Raw genomic sequence first — 25,506 nt, 5'->3', positions numbered from 1 at the left:
AATAACTGCATGTATGTATTTGTGGTTGTCAAGCTACAAACAGACTTTTGTTATTTGGAAAAGAAGTTTGGGGATTTTTTTCCTTCTTTTGACTAGATTGATGTGTTTTGTTTGATGATGATCTTTCTGTAAAATGGCAATGGGAATGACATGGCAGTGGATAATCTACTAAAACATTCATCCCTGATAAATGGTAATACTAGATGCAGAAATACTCTAGAGATAAATAGTGTTTACAAGTCATTCTACAGTTAGACATACCCTTACAACAGACTTATATTGATGCAAGTTGGAAATCACAGCACTGAGTCACTGTATAAACTGGGTTGTCTCATTACTGATACTGTTGCTAAGCAGACAGAAAACATCACAGAGCTTTTTTTTCTCTCCCACTGCTTTTTAAGGGTCGAATTTCTTTTGAGGCATCAAAGTTGGTTGTTTTTTTTGCAGAACAGTGGTTTTCTAACTCTTACGTCTAAAATATGGCATTAGAAGGTGCCTTCTAAGCAAGCAAGGAAAAAAAAACTTACCAGAGTTTTCTTGCCCAAACTTCCATATATTATGACAGCTGCCTGTGTGGTTTAAATTCAAAGACACAGCTACAATAACAAACCCATTGTTAGTTCAAAGAGTCCAAGTTACATTCATAATTTTACCTGGATGTTTTCCATGCATTCAAGTTCCCAACCCTGGAGCTTCTCACTGTAAATTGACAGTGTTAACTATTGAGCCTCTACACTGCCTTAAATAACATTACATTATTGATTGTGAGGTGCTTTAGCAGTTTATGTTGCAGGGGATGATTCTTGGAGATGACTGCATATTCTGTGATTGTCAAGGGTTTGTGTTGCTACTTCTCTGGATACTACAAGCTGCCTATAGCATTTAGTAATGTGACATGGACATGCAAATGAAATCAACAGACACTACAGATTTCAACGGCTCTTAGCCAATCAAGAGGTACGAGCATGCTTCCAGAGACAACGGCCAACTGTGACTGAAAGGATAAATTCAAACAGGAAGAATTCTTGATGACAGAATGTAATTTGAAATGCAAGGACAGACCTCACTCTTACTTTGGTAGGTTTTAATTCATGTTTATTCTTAGTTGTCACTGGGCAACTGCTGCTCGCCATGCTTACCTTCACAGGATACTACTGCCATCCTGTATCCCAGTTTATTCCAGTTCATGGTGAATTTAATTCCTGTCTGAAACTGAAGAAAAAAAAGAAAGAAAGAAAAGACAACAAATAAATTCTTAATCAATTACTTCAAAAATAATGAATGATAATGATTACCAGCCATGGTGAGTAACCACAATTATTGCTACAGTGCCTAATCTGCTTACTGACCCATAGGAAGCAGTGTGAGCAAACTACAGTTACTATTTCACAAATAGGTTTCCAGGAGTTGTTTGGCTGGTTAGTTGGGAAGTAGTAGTTACTCACTAACCAGTCATAGAAAAATGGATAAACAGAAATACTGAGGCCTTTGATAAATGAACAGAAACTTGTAGCTTTAAAAAGCATTTTCAGATTGGATTTAGCTAACTAACACACCATTGAGAAAGGGCTTGCTATGGGCAAAGTAAAAGTTCTTTAATACCAGAAATATTTTTTGCTTTTACACCTACTGCTTCCTAAAGGCAACAAAGAAGAATTCATGTTTAAGGCACTTCCCCATTGTTTTCACTTTTCAGACTGTCCAGCTTTTATATTGTCAAACAAACAAAAGACTGTGGTTTAACAGAGTTCTTCTGGATGTCATAATATGGGAGTTGGATGCGCAGATCAACTATTACATTGAAACCATCAGTTTGGTATTGTATAGCTCTAACCTGTCATCGCACAGACATGGGACCTCTAAGGTTGCCCTGTCGTATCATCAGGAACAAGCAGCAGAGATTTTCAAATCTCAGGGTTACAGGATGGGGCGTGCAACCCTGAGCAATAATTAAGCACCTTATGCGTTACAGTGGGGCAAACCAGTGTAGTGAGGAAGCCATGGGGGTGTGTTATTAGTGTGAAGCATGTTTAGACTGGGTAACATCCACATTGATGCCAGCACCTGAGGATTCCTGGCAGAGCACTGCCCTGTAATGTGCCAATCAGTGTTATTTATTTCTGCTGGCAGTAGTTGTAATGTTGTTGCTAAGTGATGTATATTTTTAAATTGCATAAATGAAGAATGTTAATAATTTCTCACTGTCCTGCAGTAGGAACAGGTTTGACAATACCTATCAAACATGTCCCTCCACATCTTTAGTGTGTGTGTGTGTGTGTGTGTGTGTGTGTGTGTGTGTGTGTGTGTGTGTGTGACAGTGATCCATACCAAGCCAGAAGGACCTGCTCTTTTATTGAGCCCTACACACCTCATCAGCAGTTACCATGGAAACCAATCAGCCAGACTCATTCTCCGTCTGTGCTCTTTTTCTTCTGACTCCTTTCATCCTCTGTGCCCTAATCACAAGTCACAACCTTTTCTATCAGTGCTACCCACTCAGCCATCTTGTTCTGTGTGTCTATTCTATCCCCTCCATTTTGCTCTGTCATTTCCCATTTTTCAGTGTGATTCCCTCCCTGCTAGCACTTATCTTTGGTCTCTGGTTCTGGCAGGATTTCTCCCAGCCATTCACAGCAGCACAGATATCAACATCACCTTTCATTAATTTCAAATTAATCCTGTTTTACCGTGTTCAATTCTATCTTATCGTCTCTGCTCCTAATCTAATCCCATTCTGTAAAGGCTGGAGATAAGAACTGTTTTAACCTTTGTTACCTAAATATCATATTTAAAAATATATTCTGTGGACATTTTTTCTATTTGTTATCTGATAGGTGATACTTTCTCTACCTCTGCACCTCAAAAAATAGTCTTTGCCATTCGGAGAGACACCAGCAAATTTGCTGTTTAAACAAAACTTTTGTTCAATGCTAATCTACTGTGTGGTTCAGTGTAGAGGTGTTTTCGATTGTGAAGAACAGCTGATTACTCTTATCTAAACCAGTGGAGCACCAGATATAAAGTCACATTCTGCCAGTTTAAATGCTTTTTACAGGTCTCCTCACAAGTTGAACTAAACTGTTCAGTCTGACTTCTGACATTAAAATGTGGTTGCTGTGTTAAAAACGTACCTTTTGCCTTTTCATGCTGCTATTATTTAGGACAGCTAATTGTATAATTTGTCCTTTTGGGGTGTAGGAGTCAAAAAACAGAAGTGTTCAAAGGCCAAAGTAGTTTTGAGCCTTAAATCCTGAGCCTTAAAACTATGATTGTGCATTTCCTTGAGACTAATAAAAACAGAAATAAGATGTCCAAATACTCTAACCCATATCATGGCAATAAAATAAGCTGTGTAACTACTGCTTACATAAAAACCAAGAGGATAAGTAGCAGCCAGACACTGCTAATTAAATGCACTTGATTAACTGATTATCAGCAAGTGGGAGCTCCTCAATAAAAGCAGACATATTGGCAGTTTGCTGGTCTGGAGCACTCAGGTGTTTGTGAGAACAATGCCACAACCTACCTGGGAATGGATGCCCCAAATTCACCCCAAGTTCATACTGTGCAAAGAAATTGTGAAAAACCCAAGAGCTGTGTGTCAGACATGTTAGCATGTTAAGTGTTAAAATCCACGACAATTTAGTTAAAAAATTTATGACAAGTATGACTTGTTTGAAAGGATTGGTAGGAGAAATTCTCCTCTCTTCAAGAATAAAATGACAGCACTGTGAAGTTTGCCAAGCTGCATCTCAACTAACCACAAGACTTAGGGAATGATGTCTGCTGGCCAGACAAGCCTAATGTGACGATGTTTGATCATAACACACAGCAACACATTTGGTGAAAACCAAAACATGGCATATCAGCACAAACACCTCAAGCCAGCTGTCCAAGCATGGTGATGCAGGGGGGAAGATTTGAGCTTGTTTTCAGGCCATAGAACCTGGCACCTTACACTCACTGAGTCAACCATGAACTCCTCTGTAGAGTCAAATGTGACAGCTAAAGCTTGGCCAAAACTGCTCATGCTATAGGACAATGATTCCAATCACAGCAGCAAATCTGCAACAGAGTGGATGAAAAAAAGAAAGAATCATGGCTCCACAATGTCCCAATCAAAAATCCAGACTTTAACTCCACTGAAATGCTGGAGTACAGCTGTGCATAAATTAATGCCTCGATGGACTGAGGCAATACTGTAAAGAAGTCATTTTCATGCCCTTGTTAAGGTTAAAATTAGGATGTTAGCCATAGTTAAGATTTACCATGAAGGCAGGTAGCTGTTCTTTAACTCGGAGCTTGCATGCATTTCTCCAATGTGTCGCACATCAGCTTTTATGCACTTCCAGTTTTGATAGTGTGGGTGCCACAATTAAACTGAACCAAATATGACTAACTCACATCTCGATCATCCCTGAACTCCTTTGCTTAAAAAAATTAAATGAGAGGCAATGGGTTACATCTTGCACATCAATCTCATTGTTTTTGTAGATCTGTGGAAAAATTTTCACATTTTTGAAAGTAAACCTTCATTTCTGTGGTATATATACATCCGTTCCTTTGGTGTTGCCTCTCAGTCTGATGATTTACAGGCAAAAATGTCTCCACCAGAGGGCACTGCTGTAACACAGCTAAAGCTTTCCTGCAAAATGCAGCATTAACTATTTGAACTTTGATCTTTCACATAGTTTTTATTACTCAGTTTTCTCTCTTAATTCACTTTGACACACAGCACATAAAAACAAAAAAACTCTTGAATGTGTCACACACACGCACACACACATCGGTCTCAGAAGCCTCATTAACACCAGAGTGACATGCAGAGATTAGACAGAGAACACTTCAGCATCACATCAGTGTCTTGAGCTGCCTCCTCAGCTGCTATAAATAGGCCAGAGTGTTTAATGGTGGATAGCTGATAGCTTACCAAGTCACACGAAGTCTCCCGGTGTAGCCAACCACATCTCTTCCCCACGCAATCAAACCTTTGCATGCACACAAGGTCAAATGTATGGAGAATGAGATAGACAGTCAATAGCCAGAAATACTGAGCTAACTGTTAAATCCGCTCAAACAAAGGCAAACGCTGACCCACAAAACAGATGCTGTAATGCTGTATCTTGGGTGTGATCAAGCGAATCATACTAGATGACTTCTTTTATAGTCCATCTGGTTAACTCTATAAGTAGAACTCACAGCACAATGCTGTGCTCTAGCTTTAATTTCTTTTATTTTTTGTGCAAGTTCGGTGGCTTAGCTGTAGTTGAATGAGTGTCTTATATGACATATAGATTGTTCTGAGACCTTAGCTAGTAAAACTGAATGTGTTATTGCCTTATATGACTGACAGATTCACCAGGTTAGACAATGCTATTTTGACAGTGAATGTAATAAAGATGATATGAAAAGACCAGCAGAAGGTTATGGTTTGTTGGCAGAGCAATTTAGAGCTGCTTGATTTTTGTGTCACCGTGTCTGTTTAAAGCTCTGTGCTGTGAGGTTACCTAACCTGTATATATTAAATCAAAAATCTCTTCAAAATGTCACAATAACAACCAGGATTTTCCCTTAAAGGACAGATCTGGTGTTGCATGTTGTATCTGTATTCAGAGAAGATAATGATAGACAGTACAGGCTTTAGTTTGAAATCTATGTGTTTATGGGAATCGGCTCAGTGACAGATTAATAAGACAAACATTGTCAGGATGCAGCTACAATTTTTAGAGAATAAGCAGTAGGTGATATTCATGACATTTGTTGACAATGAAGAAAAATCTCAAAAGATGCATTTTGTTGAGTGATCACTTGTGGCTGATCCAAAAGCAAGCCAAAACTCGACAACACTAAAAATGCTTTATGGTGTGGTTGTTAACCTATTTCACTGTGAAAGATTCAATGTTTGAGACCGGGAGGAGACATAAACCCAGTCTCAGAGGGTGACAAGCTAGTGTACTCCTAGTGTTTGTCCCGAGATGATACGAAATAAATGTGAGGGTTAAGGCAGGAATAGAATGCCAAACCAAACATCTGGATCTATCTGCATTGGTAACCCCTTGGGAAATAGGTGAGCAGCCACGTCTTTTGAAGCATTTTTATAATAGAGTTGTAACTCAAAAGCTCAAAAGGGACTGATCATACTGCTGACTACTAGAACTTTATGTCTCAGTTTGGGAAGTGAAACTCTAGTATTTCAGTCTGTTACTAATATTACTAGTGTGTCTGTCCATTGCACTCATACAGTTTATGATTGCAGACTGCTAACTAAGTTAGCTACTTTTAGCTGAAAATATTAGCTTCACCCCGTGAGTAGATTGTCGGTTGCAGTCAACTGAATTCTGTTTTTCTACTCCTCCCAATTGAAGTGCATAGTCCTAGATAAAGTTGGCTACTGTAGGACAAACAACTCTGAGTGCAGGCTAACAGTCCAGTGTTGACCTGAGCTGTCAATATGTGTCCACATTGATTTACTCTGTTGGAGGCTGTAAAACTTTGTGAAAGCTGCCCGATTGTTGAGGATAGTCTGAACTTTTCTCTCAGTAAAGCGCTGCTGTTTTGCTGACGCTAGCTGCTGTCAACTAGCAACTAACAGCAGCTGTTAGCAGCTGTTAGTTGCTGTTAGTTGTCGTTAGCTGGCATTAGTAAAAGTTTGTTTGAAGTTGATCTAAGATTGTAGGACTTGGACTCTTAGAAAATAAACTTTGATACAATATGAGACACAGTACAGTTTGATTCGAACTGTTTACCACAGGGGAAAATTACATTTTTAGCTCACGTTAGGCTAACATTAGCTGACATAACAATAACTTATAATTTACCAGCTGCTCTTTTTTAGCAAGCTGTCTGGAGACGGGAGGGTCACTTCTCTAATCTTTTGGCAATAAGTGATTGTAATTGTGTTATGCATTTTTTCCAGTGTCAGAGCCCCAGTGTCATATTTTGAGGCCAAATTAACTCAAATTAAAATTTCCCTCCTAAGAGTTATATTCACCTCCACATTTAACTTGGTCTCAGTCACATACTTACAATACAGTTAGGGGGAATGGCGATGCCTATTCACATTTTTTCCTATTAAATGAACTCAAAACGTAAGTGAAATTTATACGTATTTATTTATAGATATTTCAGTCTCCAAGAATCATCAAAGCAGGAACCAAAATGTTATACTAGTCCATAAACCAGTGGCTGGCAATATGGTAGCTACATCCACCTTTTATTTACAGTTTGTGCTCTGGTTGAAATAATGCATGGTAAATTTAGCAATAAAAAATATTCTGATGAGTCATCAAAAAAGAAGGTAAACCAGCTACTGTAGTCGGAGTGAGTAATACATAGACTGCACACTGTATAACTTGGCAGACAAGGAGTTAGGAGCTTGCGGCAGATTGTGGGCTGGTAATAGCTGTTTTGCTGCAGTGTAATCTCTATATTTTGTATACACAAGGTTTCCCCGTGGAGATACATGCACTGCAGAGGTGGATTTCTTGCTGCACCAACGGCATGCAAAGAGGTGGATCCCCAGCAGCATGCATGGTTGTACATGCACAGTGTTATCTATTAAAAGACTCCTACAAGGCAGTTTACATGGTGACTGGTATGCAGTGAAATAAGAGCACTAGGAGAGGTGTTTTCTTTTTAAAGTGTGAAAAAGAGGGCTGGATTGGAGGATGATTAAAGCAGTGCTTGCTCCTCTCATCTCTTTTTTACTGATCCCATTGGACTCCTTTTCCTTCAGCCCTTTTTTTTTTTTTACAGCAGAATGTACAAAAGCTCCCACTCTTGTATTCTCTTCACATCTGTCCTAACCCTACCTGCCCATAAACAAACGCACACACATACTCACTCGAAGATGGACTGAAACTCTCTGGGCGGCCCTCTCCATCACCAGCTCACCTCTTCGTCCTGCTCTTACATTCACACGCACTATTTCAGTCTGCTCCCATCATCTTCCCACCCTCTCTCGTTCCCTGAACACCTGTTTTTCTCCTTCCTCTATTTTTCCTTTCGTCTTCTGGGACTTGCTAAATGCACCGTTAGTTCTTTCTTTTTCCAGCTCCCATTGCTCCACATTTTTCACTCTTGATCACTCTGCCTAAACTTTTCAAATTTGTACTCTCGTTCTCATTCAGCTGCAAAAACCTGACAAAGCAGGGCCATTTACTCTGCTTACAATGCCTATTTGTCACATTGGAATATTTGTATAGATTAGGTGCTCAAGGCAGCTCGAACTATTATTGCTTTAATATAGCTGTTTGTCATCATTTGAGCAAAATATCAAGAGAGTACTGGTGCATGGTACAGAGTAAGGGAGGAGGAGACAGCAAATGTATTTTCCTGTCTGTCCATCCAGGTATCTGTATGAAAGATAATATTACAACCAAATCAGATGACACACTGGATCAATCTGCACCAAACTTAGATATAGTCTCAGAAAATTTTATGGAGCAATGCTGGGCAGACCATGTTCAGACAGAATCGATAAGAGACAGTTTGGCAGAAGCTGCTGAATCATTAGTTGTTAGTGGTGAGGTTTAGTGACTCGCTTCAACTGTTGCTTTCACAGATACAACACAATTACACAAGACTGAGACACCGTTTTGACATAGGCACTAAATGAAGCTGCAGATGAGTTTCAATTTTAAGTTCTTGACATGAATTTTGAAATAGGAGACAAAGTTCTTATTGTTACCTACAGTGAACCTTAAATCAAAGTCACTCCAAGAAGCACTATGATATAATATAATAATGTTGGTGTGCTGGTGTTGTCACCAGTCCCTGGGGAGGACCTAAAAACTCTGGTAACCTTTTTAGGTTTTCCAGATATGCAGACACTGACTTCTTGAGGTCAACTTGTCCTCCATTTCGGTGGCTGATAATCACGGTGACAGTGTAAGTTCAAGTGAATAAGGCTCCAATCATGCATCCAGCTGTGGGTAGGGAAAAGCTTGTATTCCCCAACTGTTTGTGATTGCTTTGGTTGCTAGCATATTGCTGTGGTAGTGACGAACTTGTGTGCAAACACTGACCAGCTACTCTCCGAGCTGGTGTGAAATCATGAAAAGTGCAGCAGACAGCAGAAATGGACACTGCTTTCAAAGTAAACATTTTGCTTTTATTTAAACACACATTGGCTGCAACACTTAGGAACATGTACTTTATTCAAATTTTACCACCACTGGCTGGCAAGTATTTGCAGACAAACATGATTGTTTTTTCAGGAACTGATCCCTTTAGTTGTGGTGAAAGGAACTCTTAATGCTTCTGGAAGAATGGTCAGAAATTCCCATAAACAGACTCCTAAACCTTGTGTAAAGTCTTCCACTGAGAGATGAAGCTGTCACAGCTGCAAAGGATAGACCGACATCATAATAGACCCCATGGATTAAAAATGGGATGTCACTCAAGTTCATATGTGTGTGAAGGCAAACAAGCACATATTTTAAGACATAATGAAGCTGCTGATCAGATGAAGGTGGTATCAGTAGAAATGTCTGTGTTACACAGACATTAATGAACCTTGATTAATATTTAGACCTGCTACTTCTCCTCAGCCATCAGCCTTACTTCAGCGGATACACCAGCAGTTCTGGGTGTTGATGGATTTTTTTCCCGTTATTGATATTACTTCTGGCAAGAAGTGCATTCAAGTTTATCAGAGTTTTTAAGTAAAGAAATTAATCTTCCTGCTGTCTTCAAACAGGGATGCCTTGCCTTCTTTGCCCAGCTGTTACTTTTCAAAATGAGTAGCATTATCCAAAAAGCTGTTGTAATTGTTGAAATATAGAGCTGTTGGGGCAGCATGGTGGCGCAGTGGTTAGCACTGTTGCCTTACCACAAGAAAGTCCTAAATTCAATTCCACCACCCTGTTAGTGTGGGTTCTCTTTGGCTTCCTCCCATAGTCCAAAGACATGCAGTTAGCTAGGCTAGGTTAATTGAAGAATCTAAATTGAGTGCAAATGGTTGTCTGTCTCTATGTGCTAGCCCTGCGGCAGACTGGTGACCTGCCCAGGGTGTACCCTGCCTCTCATCCTATGGTAGCTGGGCACGGCTCCAGCCCCCATGAATTGGATAAGTGGAAGAGAATGGATGGTACAAATATTAATGTAACAAATTGTTTATGCTTCACAAATCATCATGCACCATGCTGTATGCCCAGCTAAATGGAGTTAATTGTGGATGGTTAGCTGTTCTGTCCTGCATTTAGTGTGAATAGGATTCCTCTCACTCCGACTCTAACAGTGTGTAGTGGACCAGGTGCGAGCCCAGACTATTGTTCTAAAACTATAATGTGTAAACTGGTGATGTACTAAAACAAAAGTAAAGTTGTGGAGCGGTTAGCTTAGAAGAACTGCAGAGTCAGATCGTAAATGTCTGTTTCGAACCTCTTCAACACTTTAGGGCAGTAACATACAGTTTGTTTGCCAACTAAAAGAAGAAAAGTAAATTTCATCCTTTTGTCTCCGTGCAGGCAAACTTTTACAAACCTGAGCCCTTCATTCGTGAACAGTTCTAGCCACAAGGCTTTTTAACAGTGTTGATATATAACAGGGTATACTGCACCAAATAAACTGGGTTTTTATTGTTTTCTCCCCCTTCTAGTTCCCTTAATGCCACTCTCAGCAGAAAGCCTCTATTGTATTTAGAATGACAGATTAGAATCAGCACAGACCGCTGAGCCATGAAGTTAGCAGCGGCTGCCTGTTAGCTTCCAGTTCACATAAAATAACACATATTAGGATGACATGATGGAAATCATCCGATGCGTAGAGCTAGGGTCATGGCCTTTCTTTTATTTAATCAAAGGCTGAGAGGAGAACCAAAGAAATGGAAGTGGGAGGGCGGCGTGTGGGTGGTGTTGGTGGTTGCACTGGCAACGTATTGGCTAGTAGGTGGTGTTTGGCTTCAAACCTAGGTGGTGAAACAAGCTCCAAATCCCAGTAAAAGAATTCAAGTTTACAGTCTTTGTGGGGTTTTTTTTGTTTTGTTTTGTTTTTTTTTCTGGAATGTGCAGCAGAGGAAACCAGATACACCAGTTGCTCAATAATTTATCACATTTTCTGTTCTGTGCAGTTTGTCATGGTGTGAAGCTCCTCTGCTTCAACACCGAAGAGCGTTACCGTTGAGCACCGTAGACGTGTTTTTGTGGCGTTCGCGGCAGAGCAGCAAAGCCGAAGCGCTGCTGCAGGTCTGACAAAAGCACATAGAGCTTACACATGTACACCCCAGTGAGACTTTGTTGTCGTGTTTCATATTTTCAACAAGGTGGCTGCTTTTTATGCTGACAGCACTGGGGATTTGAGACTATGAGATGGATTCCACAAAAAAAACCCAAAAACACCTGAGTAGAAATGATACTTTTAAAAGACAAACAGTGAAAAAGAAAATAGAGCAGAGGTGGAGGCAGCAAGGTAATTTTGCTGCACCCCCAAGCTTTGCACCTGTTCCCCAGCACCCAGTCTGTGTTCTTTCACCATCATTGTCCAAACTCCTCTTTCAACTCTCTTTCCTGTTCCATTGTTTTTCAATCCCCTGCTACCCCCGCTACTCTTCTGGGCTTCCGCCTCTTCCTCCAGGACTCCTGACATGCTGGCCAGGTGCAGTGTAGCGTGTGTTGATGCAGGCCTCTTAATGGATAGCATGTGTCTGATGGTGGACTCCTGTGCCTCTCCTGAGCTTCTGCTCTAAATCCTCCATCTGTAAAACACAAAACTGCTCTTTTAGGTAACACAGCTTTAACAGCATTCAGGGAGACACGTGGACCTCCAGAGAAAGAGAGGGAAGGAGAACAACACAGGAAAGACAAGCTTTGATCGTGACCCTCGTTAGAGCGCTGTGGCTTTTACTTACACTGTGGAGACGTGGAAGTGCAAATCTTAACATTTATCAATCCTATCAGTCTGAACAACTAAACATTTTATTGGTAATCAAATCCGAGGCATTCTCTGGTTTACACTTTTTGTTAAATCTATCTGATTGATTTACAACCTTAACAGAAAGAGGGCAGCATGCTTCCAGCAAAAACGTCATTGCTGCGATGCGATTACGGAAACGAAGCACTCACTGATGTGGATGCAAGGAGCTGAAAGTGTACTCTTTAAATTCATACTATCACTAATGTAAACCTGCCATTTATGTCATATTTCTGCATTAATTCTGAAGTATTTCCAACAATACAAGTATTAATGTACAGTACTGTGCAGAAGTCTTGAGTCTCCCATCATTTCATTATATTTTGCTTCCAAGGAACCCGATATTCTTGCAAAAAATTTAAAGTAAGCTGGACGAGTGCAGGAGAAACGTAGTGGCAGTGTAAGACTGAATTTGATTTTTTTTTGTTTCAAACCATTGTCAATCATGTCTGTATTTATGGAGCAAGTCAGAAGTGTGAAATAAAAGTGTGTAGCTTCAGTGACACTTCAGTGAAGTGTCACTGAAGCTGGTTCAGAAATGTTGAAGGGTGACAGTCAAAAAGTCATTACTAAGGTAGGAAAACAGAAAGAAAAGGCTGAAGTATACCAACTTACACAAGAACTATACTCAAAAATCAGTGGCAGCAGGTCTGATGGAGTGATGAATCCAAATTTTAAATGTTTTATTCAAACCGTTGTTGAACAAAGAAGTAGGAAAGAGATACAACAATGAGTAACTACACCCATCTGTGAAATCACAGTGGAGGCTGTGTCATGGTTTGAGGCTACATTTCAGCCAGTGGTGTTTCAGAACGAGGTGAAAATGATGAAATTATCAATGCAGAAAAATACTGTCACATTTTGATCCGCCATGCAATACTATCAGGCTTCATGTTTCAGCATGACAATGATCTCTAACATGCTGTCAAGTCATTCAAAGTCAAAGCATCAATGGAACAACATACACTGGAACAAACTGGACTCCCCAGAGAAGATTTGAGAACTACTTCAAAAGACTACTTAAAGAAATTACAAGATAGCTTGCCTACCTTTGTGTACCTTTGAAAAATTAATTATTTAAATGTATGTTTAAGGATGATTTCAAGTCAGGAAAATCCCAGGCCACAATGTATGGTTGAAACAGTTTTTTAGTGCTAAATTATTCCTATTTATATTTATTATTACAATATCATGATGATATGATGTATTACTAAACATATAATGTAAGATGTGTATTTCTATCTATCTGATAGATGTCTATCAGTGCCTCAGTGTGATGAATTTCCAGAACAAGAATGACTCAAAAATGTAAAAAACAAAAAATCAAACGTATTCACGTGCCTTTAGTAACATTTTCATGCACAGCCATCCATAAATCAGTGAACAATCCTGATATAAAACCACCAAACTAACCAAATCAATGTAGAAAAAAGAAACAAGCAAATAAAAACACTTATTTTCTCAAAGTTTGAGAAACTGGCGTAATGGGTTTTGAAGAGATGGACATTATTGAAAATATAAAATACAATTTATTGGTCTTATTGGCCACAATTGAAGCCAAATTTACCCTTTTTCTGACACCTTTTAATACAGCACTTTATTCTATGAAGGTGACCACTTTATCCGCCTTCCATCTACACCTATGACCAGCTTAAATTACCATTTGAAATACATTTCTTTGGACCGTGAGTGAAACCCAGATCATGCTGAGAGAACCCACGCAGACAGAGGGAGAGCACAGAAACGGCACACAGAAAGCCTCTATCTGACCAGATGGTTTTAACCAGGAAACTCCTTGTTCTTAGGCAACAGTGATAACCACTGCTTTATACAACTGTGGGTTCTTGTACATTTTCTGTCACACAGTCCATGTTATAATTCATTAAGGATTGACTGCAAACATGTGCTCATGTCGACTTTTAGTGCTTAAGTGGAAGTACAAATAGCACGGTCAACAATATTATTATGATATTAATCACATTTTCTGAATGAACTATAGTGAAACATTGCAAGACAGTGCAAAAGAATTAACATCAATATTAGTTGGTTCACTGACATTAAAACAGCTAACTAGTAATTAATTTTAATATAGTTTCTTTAATTTTGCCTCAGTTTTCTATAGTAGCTCGCTGCTGGTAAAAATAAAACAAATAAAACACAAAAAATCAGTCAATATTTCCGCTTATTATCTAAAAATTTCAAATAAATCAATGGTTTAAGCAGCAAGTCAAGTTTTTGAGAGCCTGAATTCTTTGACCTATGAATGGGAAAACGCAGTTAATTCATTTTTTTCAGTGTAAGCTTCCATACATGATAAGATGGTAAGCTTTGAGTTGCTAGCAAAAGTCTCACAGCATCCCTGGCCTGTGAGTTAATATTTGCTTGTTAAAGGCGCAGCTCATAATGACTCCATATGTCATCTGAATTTGATCCATTGGATAGATAAAAAATATGGTTGCAGTAGTAGATGTTTACATTAGTCTGAGCTCCAACCTAAGAAAGTCTTTAGTTTTGCTTTTGGAAAAAGAGAACCTAAAAGACGTTTTCCACTTAACAACATGAGGGTAGATTTGCAGATAAGGTGCCATGTTAGAATTCCTTTTTATTATTTTTAATGAGCTAGACGGCTATGTTGGATTTGCTCAGCCTGCTCTACCTAGCAGGTAGAGTATAAAGGCGCACCCCTGTGGCTTTTTAAAATGAACTGCTAATAAATACAGGAGCGCTGTGGCGTGTCCATGGCAGCCTCAGAAAACAATAAAAGCTGTGGAAATAAGAGAATTGAGGTGTTACTGCACATTTCACCACTTTATGTTTATTAATAATAAAAGTGGCAAAGTGTTGTGATATCTATGATGTCTATACATAATCTGCTCAAAAAAAGCTGAGAACATCCAAACTCAAATCTCAACTGTAAAAATATAAAGACAACTTTCTATTTAAGATCGAGTTCATCAACTCTGAGCAGTGTTGTCTCTTCCTGTTTATAGAAAAAAAACTGGATATGTGGGATGTTGCTGTGTATTTCACACCGGTTAAATGAAGGAGGGGAAAGTGGTCATATTTTTGGATCTGAGCTCGCTGTGGTGGGTCCTTCACATGCCGTTGGCTGTTGCTGTTCCCTGGACTTGTTCCTGAAATGCTTTCCAGTTATTTGTGCCGTGTTTTCAGACGTCTTGATGTCACTGCTGATGTAAACCCTTCTTGCCTCGTGGCATCGCAGCCACTAGAAGTGGGCACAGTCTGTCAGTTCATCAGCTGATATGAAATATTCATCAAAAAGCTGTGTATGTTGGTGGAGAAGTGGAAGAACTGATACCAAGGTGGGGTGGGGTGCATTTTTGACAGGTAAAATGTTTCATCTCTGTCAGGGACAGGAAAAGGAGTGTCTGGGTATCTGAGCCATGTTTTATCCTTTAAAAGCAGCAGGGAGCATGGAGCAGTTTAAAGAGAAACACACTGCGACGTTTCCATTGTCAGACACACTGATATCAGGTAGAACAGGATATTCATCTGAGAAAAGGGCAACAGCTCATCCTGTGGTGCCATCGGGAATGTGACAATGCTCACAGAGGGAGCACATACTGAATACTGTGCCCTTTTAGTGAATGATGATGTGCAAGATGAGAAATATTTTCCTGCCTTGATTTGTGTGCTGTGAGGTCTTAAGGCTTTTAAGTCTTGCCAAGGGAGAGACTGTAATACTTAAAGTTGTCTTTTCCTTATCAGTCATGCAGCCAGTGTGTTACCCAATCTGCTATTTTGCTCTGGACTGCCAACTATAACTAATGGAAAAAGATATATAAAGCTTTACACATTTGTTTGTGAGGTTTTTAATAATCTGAATATATAAATAGTAATATATATCAATAAGGAGAGCTCATTACAATAAAATAAATAGGAATTTTTGCAATACAGAATTCAGTTATGCTATTTGGCAATCAGACTCTGATGGGCCATCACAGCAGACAGAATCCCAGCAGTGATAGGAATTAGATCAGGACCCCCTGCAGTCTAGATGGCAGTGGTGGTGAAGATAGGATACAGGCTGAGTACTTGGGTGATGCAGAGATGAGGAGGTGGTTTGCATGCTGGATGAAAGAGGATCAGTGCAATTTAAAATACGCAATATGCAGCAGGTTGATTGGCTTGGACAAAGTGGACAGAAAGGTGATTGGACTAAAGCAATTCTGTTTTACAGGGAAGGATAAAGGATAGACTAGCAGCCAAAAACCTGGGAAAACAGGGAGATAAGTGAACACAGTCCTTCTTTATTGAATTTTACACATAACCATCAAATATAAATATATATGTACTGTATATATTTGGCAGAATTGTTAGAGTTCACCTTAAAAGCACGGAACCAGCTGTTAAGTATAGTCCACAACCTTGAGGTTGGGTCTTTGGGAAAACCATTCCAGATGTTTTTAAGCAAACTGCCTTTGCAAAGGAGTCAGTTGATGCTTGTCTCAAGGGTGAGGTGTTCCAGGCATGTCCTACCAGGAGGAGGCCCTAGGGTAGACACAGGATGTGCTGGTGTTCCTCTGGTTAAGCTGGTGAGGGTGGCCGGGGAGAGGGAGGTCTGGGTGTCCCAGTTTAGGCTAAACCCCTGTGACCCACCCCTGAATGGAAAAAAAATGAATGGATGGAAGGATTGATGGATGCTTTTAAAGCAAACTTTGGACCACTAGTGACTGATGTGAATTAAGACATTCATGTTGGTCATTGAATTAATCTGACAGTTGTGAAGTTTTGACTTTTTATGCCACTAAAGTATCTCAGTATCTACAATTTAGATTTGCATTAAATTTTGCATTTGATATTAGTCTTTCCCAAAGTAGTGACTTTGTTCTTCCCAAAACTTTTCCACCAGTGGCACCATTACACTGACACTTTTGGTTTTGCAGGCATTTTGCATTTGGTTTTGGTTTAGACAGCGACTCCTTCATCAGCTCCTGTTATATTTGGTGACATTCTTTCAACCTTAAGAAGAACATTTTCTGTTGCTAGAATTGTGAACTTTCAGCTTTGCAACCTGACATCAGTGATATTCTCCTTTATACCAGAAGCCAGCTGAACATCAGAAACTCAGTTTTTACTGGAAGATATCATCTGAAAAAGACATCTACCTCATGACAAAGAACTCTGTTGAGCTTGAGTTATTTCCGTACTTAAAGATGAAAAATAGGCAGCTCTAATTTGGAGCAGTGAATAAAGACATACATTATGTAAACTTGCTTCAGAAATATTTTTATGTAAATTTAACACACACAACTGTATTTAAAGTGTATGTTGCTGCAATTGTAGCGGAGTAAATGTGGAATTATTCTTGTTTTAATGTGATGATACAAAAGTAAGGGTACCCGAGGTTTTAGATATATGAATTAAATTATTGTTCATTGCCTTTTTATTCTTAACAGATCAGACATGCAGGGCAGATAAGCCCTCTTCTTATCACTGACAAGCACTTTTCATACTCACAGAAATCAATGATTCAAAACTTATTTCCTGCATGTTTTTTTTAAATCAGGAAATGAAGCTCGTTAAAAATATCCTGATACCTAAAATAATGAAGTGAGTTTTATGTCTTAATGAGATGTAGTCTCCTAACGCCTTCATAATATGACAGCCAAAAAGCATATTTCGAAAATGCTGAGGCTCAGAGGGAGATGATGACATCTTTAGAAGCTTGGGAATAGAAGAAGACACTCGTCAGTCTTCACCCTCTTTTTGCGACTGTAACAGGCAGCCACACATTGCTTTTTGACAGCTCCAGACTTGAACTGTCTTAATGTGACCTTTCATCTTGACAAGCCACGGATCTTTTGTGCTGCTGATCTGCCCTTCCATCTCCAGACAAAAATAGGTCAGAGCAGGGCAGGTTTCTAACTCTGCCTGTCCCTTTTTTCTGTTAATAGCTGCTCTCTTTTGGACGAGGTCAATAAAGAAAAAAGGAAAGACAGGTACACAGCAGAGTGGAGAGAAGAATGTGAAGGAGTGCCAAGAGGAGGGTAGGACAGAGAGTTGCCAGGGTGTGAATAAACTGCCACAAGTCACATTGCAGTTAACAGCAAACCATCATGAGAGTAGCGGCTTAATCTGCACTGGCAAATATAAAAAACGTTCTTATGTTAAGTACGATGAAAGTGACTCAAGACTATTTCCCCCCCTTTAATAGCTTCAAAAACAAGTTTTATGGTGTACTTGATTCCATGTTGTCTTTTCTGAAGGAGTGGTATCGCCACACATCTATTCACTTATTAGTTATTTTGCATTCTGAGAATAAAAAAACCACAAGTTAAATTAAAGGAACAGTCAGTGGGGTTTTTTTATTTTTGTTTTTTTAACTTTAAAAAAGAATATTGAACTCATAAAAATACATGATTAGTGTGCAATTGCATCTTGCATACAAATACTTAGGAGCGGACACTGTTTTTTTGAAGCTGCCATGTGGCCCCACCATCTTGAATACAGTGGCCAAGATGGAAAGCACCATTCCATCTAATCACATTTTACATTTATGGCTATAGACCGGCCACATACATAAGAGAATGCAGCAGCGTACGTGTGCTGTGGAGACAAATTTTTATTCATATCTGCACCTTCAGACTCAAGATTGCTCATACTTGTGATCATACATATGAGAAGGGATCCCCTTCTCACCAAAGAAGTTAAAATATGAAGGAAAGACACAACTTAACAGCCATCTGGATTAAAAATCATCCTCTTCCTCCTCACGCTAAACATAATCTCCTAAACTGGAATCAATGCTCTTAAACACAAAAAACTGCATAAACATGCTTATTTATTCCTGAAATTGTTGCAATTACCTATTCTCAGCAAATTTGATGGTCCTCTCTTCTAGGCACCTGACAACAAAACCACAAACTAAACCACAACAATAGCTGGTTATAAGCTAACATTATGCCAGCTAATGTTTGGCTCGAGTGTCCTAAAAATTACACTTTCAATCTGATAAACAGTTTGATTATATTTTTAAATTGATGAGAGTTTATTCGCTACGTGCCTGAGTCCAGCAATGTTAGATCCACTTAAAAGAAAACTTGACTGACATCGGCTAATAGCAGCTAATGCTAGCTGGCAGCAGCTAACAGTGGCTAACAACAGAAACAACAGGAGTTACATTATGTGGTACATTCTTAATTTAATTCAATGTTTCTGATCTCTATTGCTGAGTAAAAAATATTTGTCCTATAACAGCTGCCATAGATAACATAATGCACTTGAATTAGAATGTGTAAAAAACAGAATTTAGTTGACTGCAATCTACAATCTATTAACATCTAGTGGTGAAATTCTACACACTGTATCTTTAAAGTTAAAAAGTGCTATAAATTAAGTTTGAAAACTTGAGAACCCTGAGTTAAAAAGTTGAAGTTGGAATGCTAAGAATAAAGTATAGGTTTATGGACAATAAAGGTGAAAGTCATGATCAAGGTTATATTGATCATTTTACGAACAATAATCTGTTAGGTGTTATTAACTGTGAGCCCAATGCGCTACTAAATTATTGATGTTCCATTTTAATGAATATTAATATAATAATGTTCTATTTATTCTGTAAAGTAAATAAAATATTCTCTGTTCTCGATTCATGTGGCTGTAATACTCATTTGTAGTGTTTTTTTGGTTCCTGGTTTGATTTAGAAAGAGCTCATATTTAAAGATGACTCTAAAAATAAGCTCTTCATCTATTGGCTGGAGATGCAGATTTGCCGGTCAACAACTATGAACTCCGACATATGGGAGCTTGAGGCAAAATCTTCAGCAGACGCACATTCTCTAATATTTTTCCAGCGCATAGAAGTGGAAATAAAGGAGACATGGTATGCTGTGCTCTGTGCTCAACTATGCATAAGTATGATCATGATTTTAACGTGGCGTTGTGACTTAAAAGTGTTTCTTCCTAGAAGTGTGAGTCACAGTCAGTCACAATACGTTGGGAAAATGCAGGGGAGGAGCGCTACACCATCAAACAGGAAAACAAGGGAAGGCTTTATGAGTCACACATTTAGAACACCTCCTCTCACCCAAAGCAAACCCAACAAACAGCTCCCATCAAGCGTGTGTGCAAGATACACAAACACATAAAATACAAACATAAACCGCTACTACAATAATTTATAAACCACAAAGTGAAGCGTAAGTTCAACACAAATCTGTACAAACACTTTTTTGTATTTTATAATTCTGGTGTTTCAGTTATGACAACTGCAGCTAGTCAAAAAACAAAACGAGGGAGGCACAAATGAAGGGTGTTTATACAAATAAAAATCCTTTATATTTGTGCCCCTATGTATATTTGCATATAATATAAATACATGCACCCTTCTATATATAAATTCAGGACATATGTAAAGTGCATGCCAGACGTATATGTGTAGATGTTGATATACACTGACATGTGTAAACATGTGTACATGTATGTGAGGTAAAATTTGCCAATGATGAATGGTGAATAAGGATCTGTGCTTCATCTTACCATAACATTCATATATTTTCAGGCACTAATACAACTTATTTTATATACTTACCCAGGTTACAGTTCTAAGATAGATATAGGCCTTAAGTGTTGACTTTTCTTCTAGGAATTACATCCATTTTAAGGGACGGTCTTTTTTCAGAGGCTCAAATGTAATCGGACAATTCTAGCAAAAGCTGTTTCCCGTACTTGGAGGTAAAAGGTCTGCAGTTGATTTCCAAGTGTAGCATTTGGATTTCGGAAACAGTTTCAGTGGAACTCTCAATGTGTGTGAAATGGGCAATTCTGCCCATACTTCAAAAATAAAACAAATCCATCACAGAGAAAGTGGAAACATGAGAGTTCATTCGGTTCTAGTTCATTCTGAAAATATAGTGAGCTGGTCAGCTCTACAGGCATAAAAAGGCCTGGATATCTGTGGAAGAGACCAGTGGTAGATGATTGCCTGATGCTTTTGATGCCCTTCACAAGAACCATTTTCAGGAGGTAGATGTATCATTACAAGTCCATCAAAGAAAGAAAGAAAGAAAGAAAGAAAGAAAGAAAGAAAGAAAGAAAGAAAGAAAGAAAATGTAAAAAGCAAGAAAAGTTCCGAAACAGCATTCATTGGATCAATGACTATGAATGCAACAGAATTATAGGGAAAAAAATATATGGAGAAGGTTTGGAATGGGTCATGATTCAACGCTCACAACATCATCTGTAAAACCTGTGTGAAACATTGTGATGTATGGGCAAGCATGACTTCCAGTGGCACTGAGTAACCTGTGCTTATTGATGATGTGACAGAAGACCGAAACATCAAGTGTGCATAGCTTTCGTTTCAGTAAAGCAGACTGCACACCTCTCAGTACAGACATCATGGGTTCGAATGAAATGTTGTCATCAGACTTGCCAAGCTTTTTGTGACCACACAAAAATACACCAACTACACATGTGCCTATAGATGGAACACCTACTCATCTGCAGTATTTCTAGCTGTCCATGTCTGACTAAATTAGAGTATAATCAAGGTTTAATAGCCAACACAACAAGGGTGAATACAGCCCATGGTCCTCCTGTCTTAGCCAAGTTGAAAACATACAGTCCCAGCTGCCATCAAATGGAGTTAATAAGCTTTCCCACCATTTCCCATTGTCTGTGATCCGTGTTAGAATCTCAGTTGATGATTTTCCAGGTAATAGGAATTTTCTTCAGCAAAGGTGAAATAAACAATTTGGTTCAATTCAGTTTTATTTCTATAGCACCAAATCATAACAACAGTTGCCTCAAGGCACTTTACATTGTAAGGTAAGGACCCGACAGCAATAAACAGCAAACAGAGAAAACTCCAACAGTTAGATAACCCCTGATGAGCAAGCACTTTGGCAACAGTGGGAAGGAAAAACTCCCTTTTAACAAGAAGAAAGCTTTGGCAGAACCAGGCTAAGAGAGGGCGAAGCCACCTGCCGCAACGGAGTTGAGTGGAGGAAGACAGGACAAAGACACTGTGGAAGAGAGCCAGACATTAACAATAACTTGCCGTTATTTATTGACTTCACATTTAAGCCAGCTTGTTGTTGTGTTTTTGATGATGCCAACAAGGAAAATGCAGATTGCCCTCTGGTGGTCAAATAACGTAACATCAAAATCCATAACACATGTCAAGGGTGTTTCTACGATCTTTATTTTGTACATTGTCAGTTATTAGCTGTTATAAATGCTGATACAGATGGATTGGCCAGCAGCTAATATCAGTCAACAATACTGGTCCACAATATTGGTAAATTGGTGAGGCTTTAATTACTACAAATCGTAATCAATTTTGCTGCCTTTGATCTGCTGCATTTGTGAATCTGCAGATCTGAGGAGTGCACTCTCATTTGGGACTTGTGTTAGAGAAATCTCCTCCTTGTTTCCTTCTGAAAACTGCAAAAACAAGCTGTGAGTACCAATCAGGGTTCGTGACGCTGCTCACTAGGTTGGAATTTCATTTCAAGTTGGCGCACTGCTTGCATGTGTCAGCTTGAAATGGCACATGGAAGCATTCTCTGATCACTTTGAAATCAAAGTGATCAGAGAAAACAAAGTAGAAAGCAGTGCACAAATGAATTCTAAAATGGACACGCAGAGGGAAAAAGAGTTTTTTGAAAACTTAAAAAGCCATCAAGTTACATCAGAAAATGAAATGAAATTGATTAAATTTTGCATGATATCAACTAAACTTTTTAGCGGGGATAGCAGCTGATAGTCAGAGTGTCTGCAGAAACTTCAGTCTCTGTGCACGTGATGAGGCCACACACACTCACGTATTCCACACTGACACACACATGTGCACGCAGCATCTACAAATACACCCACAGCTCAACTGTAGTAGATTTCATGAGTGCCAGCAGCATGAAGGCTGCCTCCCCCTTCCTCTCCCTCACATTTCACTTCCTCTCTCCTTCTCTCTCTCTATCACTCTTTCTCTCTCCATTGCTTTCTCACTCTCTCCTTCTCTTGCTCACTCTCTATGCAATTCTTTGTCTTTTTTCTGCTTGCGGTGTTGGGAATCCTCTTTTATCCTGTTTTGTTTTTTTTCCCCTTCTTTGAATCTTTGTTTCCATCTCTTGATGAGAGAAGTCTCCTGCAGATTTGGCTCTTTTATTTCTTGTCTTCTCATCTTTCTCTCTCTCTCTCGCCATGTCTCCTGGTTCCAAACACTGAACCTCTCACTCTGCCTCTCTCTGGATCCGGCATTTCCTATGCATCTCCCCGCTGCTGAGGGGTACAGGGACTCGTCTCTCCCCTCTTTCTCTCCCGCTCCCACTCCGGCTCCTCCACCTCTACCTCCTCTGCTTCACCTCTCGTCCTCTCGCTTCCTAACGGAGGGATAATGTTCTATTTCCAGCTGGTGATCATGGCTGGGACGGTGCTGCTGGCTTACTACTTTGAGTACACGGACACCTTCCCCGTGCACATCCAGGGCTTCTTCTGTTACGACAAGACCTTCTCTAAGCCCTACCCTGGTCCGGATGATACCAGCAAGATCCCTCCGGTGCTCATCTACTCGCTCGTCACAGCCATCCCTACCCTCACGGTAAGAGTTCTAATTATTTATTCATTTCTAAGTATGGAAGTAAAGCTTGGCAGATATGGAAGGGGGTGGGTAGTTAAGAAATTCAAGAGATAATCATGCAAGTGGGTTTGCATCTCCCGTGCTCTGAAAAAGCAGAGTGGGGGAAAATGATGCGTTAGAAAGATGGAAGTTATCAAAGTTGAGATTGTGTATTAGATTTGCTCTGTCTTTAGATGCTGCGAAAGTGCATAAGAATCTCCTACTTCTGGTGTTTGGTAGTTCTCATGATGAATCATCTGTTGTGCGCGTGTGTGTGTGTTTGTGTGTTGCACCACTGTCGATAGTGTGCAGATTGGTAAGCTGCATAGAGGTAACCCCCTCCGCCCTCTGTTCTTGACAAGCGGATGCAAGTGTGTGTTTGTATGTGTGTGAAGAGTACAAAAAAAACTGAGGAAACCATCAGCTCGGACCACACAGAGATGTGATAGGAAGAGGCAGACAGGTCATTAGAGAGAGAGAAAGAGAGCATCAGAGGAAGAGAGACAAACAACACAGAAAGCAATAAAAACGAAGCGAGGTAAAAGTTGGAGTTGAGACAGAGCAGTGATGGCAGGCAACAGATGCTGTTCTTCAAAAACAAAACAAAAAAACCCTGAAGTAATAGGTGAGAAAAAGACACATGAGCACGACGGAGAGTAATTTTTTAAGAGGGGGTGTGTGCTATTATTTTTGTACTGTATTCATGTATGTTTGCACATGCATGAATGCTTGTGCATGTGTGTGCGTGTGAGGTTAGCTGTTGAGCCTCAAGTGAGATAGGAGGCATTGAGCCTGAAATGTGTAACACCTGACCCTGAGTGCAGAAAAAAACCCGAACAGCTTAAATCCCCAGCACACCACGAGAAAGAAAGAAAGAAAGAAAAAAGAAAGAAAGAAAATAAACAGCACATACAGAAACCAACCAGCATCCACAATACAAAGCACACAAATAACCTGAGCAGATTACATGCACAGACAAAAACCACAGCCTGCACTCAGTGCAAAGACAAGAATACTCCACAACTGGAGCACCAAACAATCGCAGATGATGAGGTTTTCTGTGCAGCAGTTCATTGCCAGAAGAAAGACTGTGGGCTGTTATAATGTGGTACCGCTGTGTACAGTTTGTCTCGCAGCCACAATACACAGTGATTTTTTTTTTCTAATTGTGAGCTGTTAGCAACCACAGCAGACAAAACAATACGCGTAAGTAATTTAATGGATTCAGAAAGTATTTATATTCACAACTAAGTGATAAAGTTGATTTATTTGGTAGGAATATAATAAAAGAGAGAAGAAAATGTACAAATGTACAAGTTTGTATGTCTTCTTTTATGAAAGTGTTTGTTTTCTCACATTTGGATGAAACAGCATTTATTTTTTATAAATGCTGTTTCATTTCATTCATAAATGGGGATTGGATTGTAGGGCTGTGTGTGCATAGGGCATGTTTGTTGGGTTCTTCTTTTGTCTTCCATTTGTACAGTTTCCTCACTTTTTCAATATTTTAAGGACATGCTGCACTCCATGCTGTTTTCAGCTAATATGGTAACTCTTTGTGAATCACCTTGTTGGTGCAAAAGTACTATTTCTTTATTTTAAACTGTGGTACTGTTTGCATTTTTATAAATTCAAAATAAGAAATCAGAACAAATTATGTGTTTCTGTGAAAGGCTGCTTGCGGTTTTTGATACGGGTGACACAGGCGGTTGTCTGGGGCGGCAAAAAAAAAAAATTGCTCTTATTCATGCTGCCCCAACATCAGCCAGCGCATACTGGGAATGGCATAGGCACCGATCGGTTTTCTATCGCCCATTTGCTGGGAGTAAGGGCGCCCTCCGTTTGCGAGGTGCGCCTGCTGCTTGCGGCACAGGGAGGAGAGGGCGGGGCGGCGGGGGATTCTCTGGCTGGCTGGAGCTGCATCTAATAACCAACTCGCAAAATAAAACAAAATAAAAACAAACCAACAAACACGAAAACACCAGACATTATGATACAGACTTATAATTTG

At 39.5% G+C, this 25,506-nt stretch overlaps 1 protein-coding gene across 3 annotated transcripts in view; it reads left to right on the top strand.

Moving 5' to 3' along the window:
• Positions 1 to 25,506, top strand: part of plppr2a (phospholipid phosphatase related 2a) — an 87,482-nt gene that overhangs the window by 13,149 nt on the left and 48,827 nt on the right. For all 3 annotated transcript variants that reach the window (XM_085270312.1, XM_085270315.1, XM_085270314.1), the window contains exon 3: positions 23,289 to 23,477. In XM_085270312.1, the coding sequence (XP_085126438.1) occupies positions 23,289 to 23,477 (189 nt within the window). The remainder of the gene's footprint in view (positions 1 to 23,288; positions 23,478 to 25,506) is intronic.

The sequence above is a fragment of the Mchenga conophoros genome, linkage group LG4 (genome assembly GCF_057382185.1).
Source record: "Mchenga conophoros isolate Kocher_MC1m ecotype Shallow Benthic linkage group LG4, M_conophoros_male_GT1.1, whole genome shotgun sequence".
Taxonomy (NCBI): domain Eukaryota; kingdom Metazoa; phylum Chordata; class Actinopteri; order Cichliformes; family Cichlidae; genus Mchenga; species Mchenga conophoros.
This window is presented reverse-complemented; position numbering and strand designations above follow the sequence as displayed.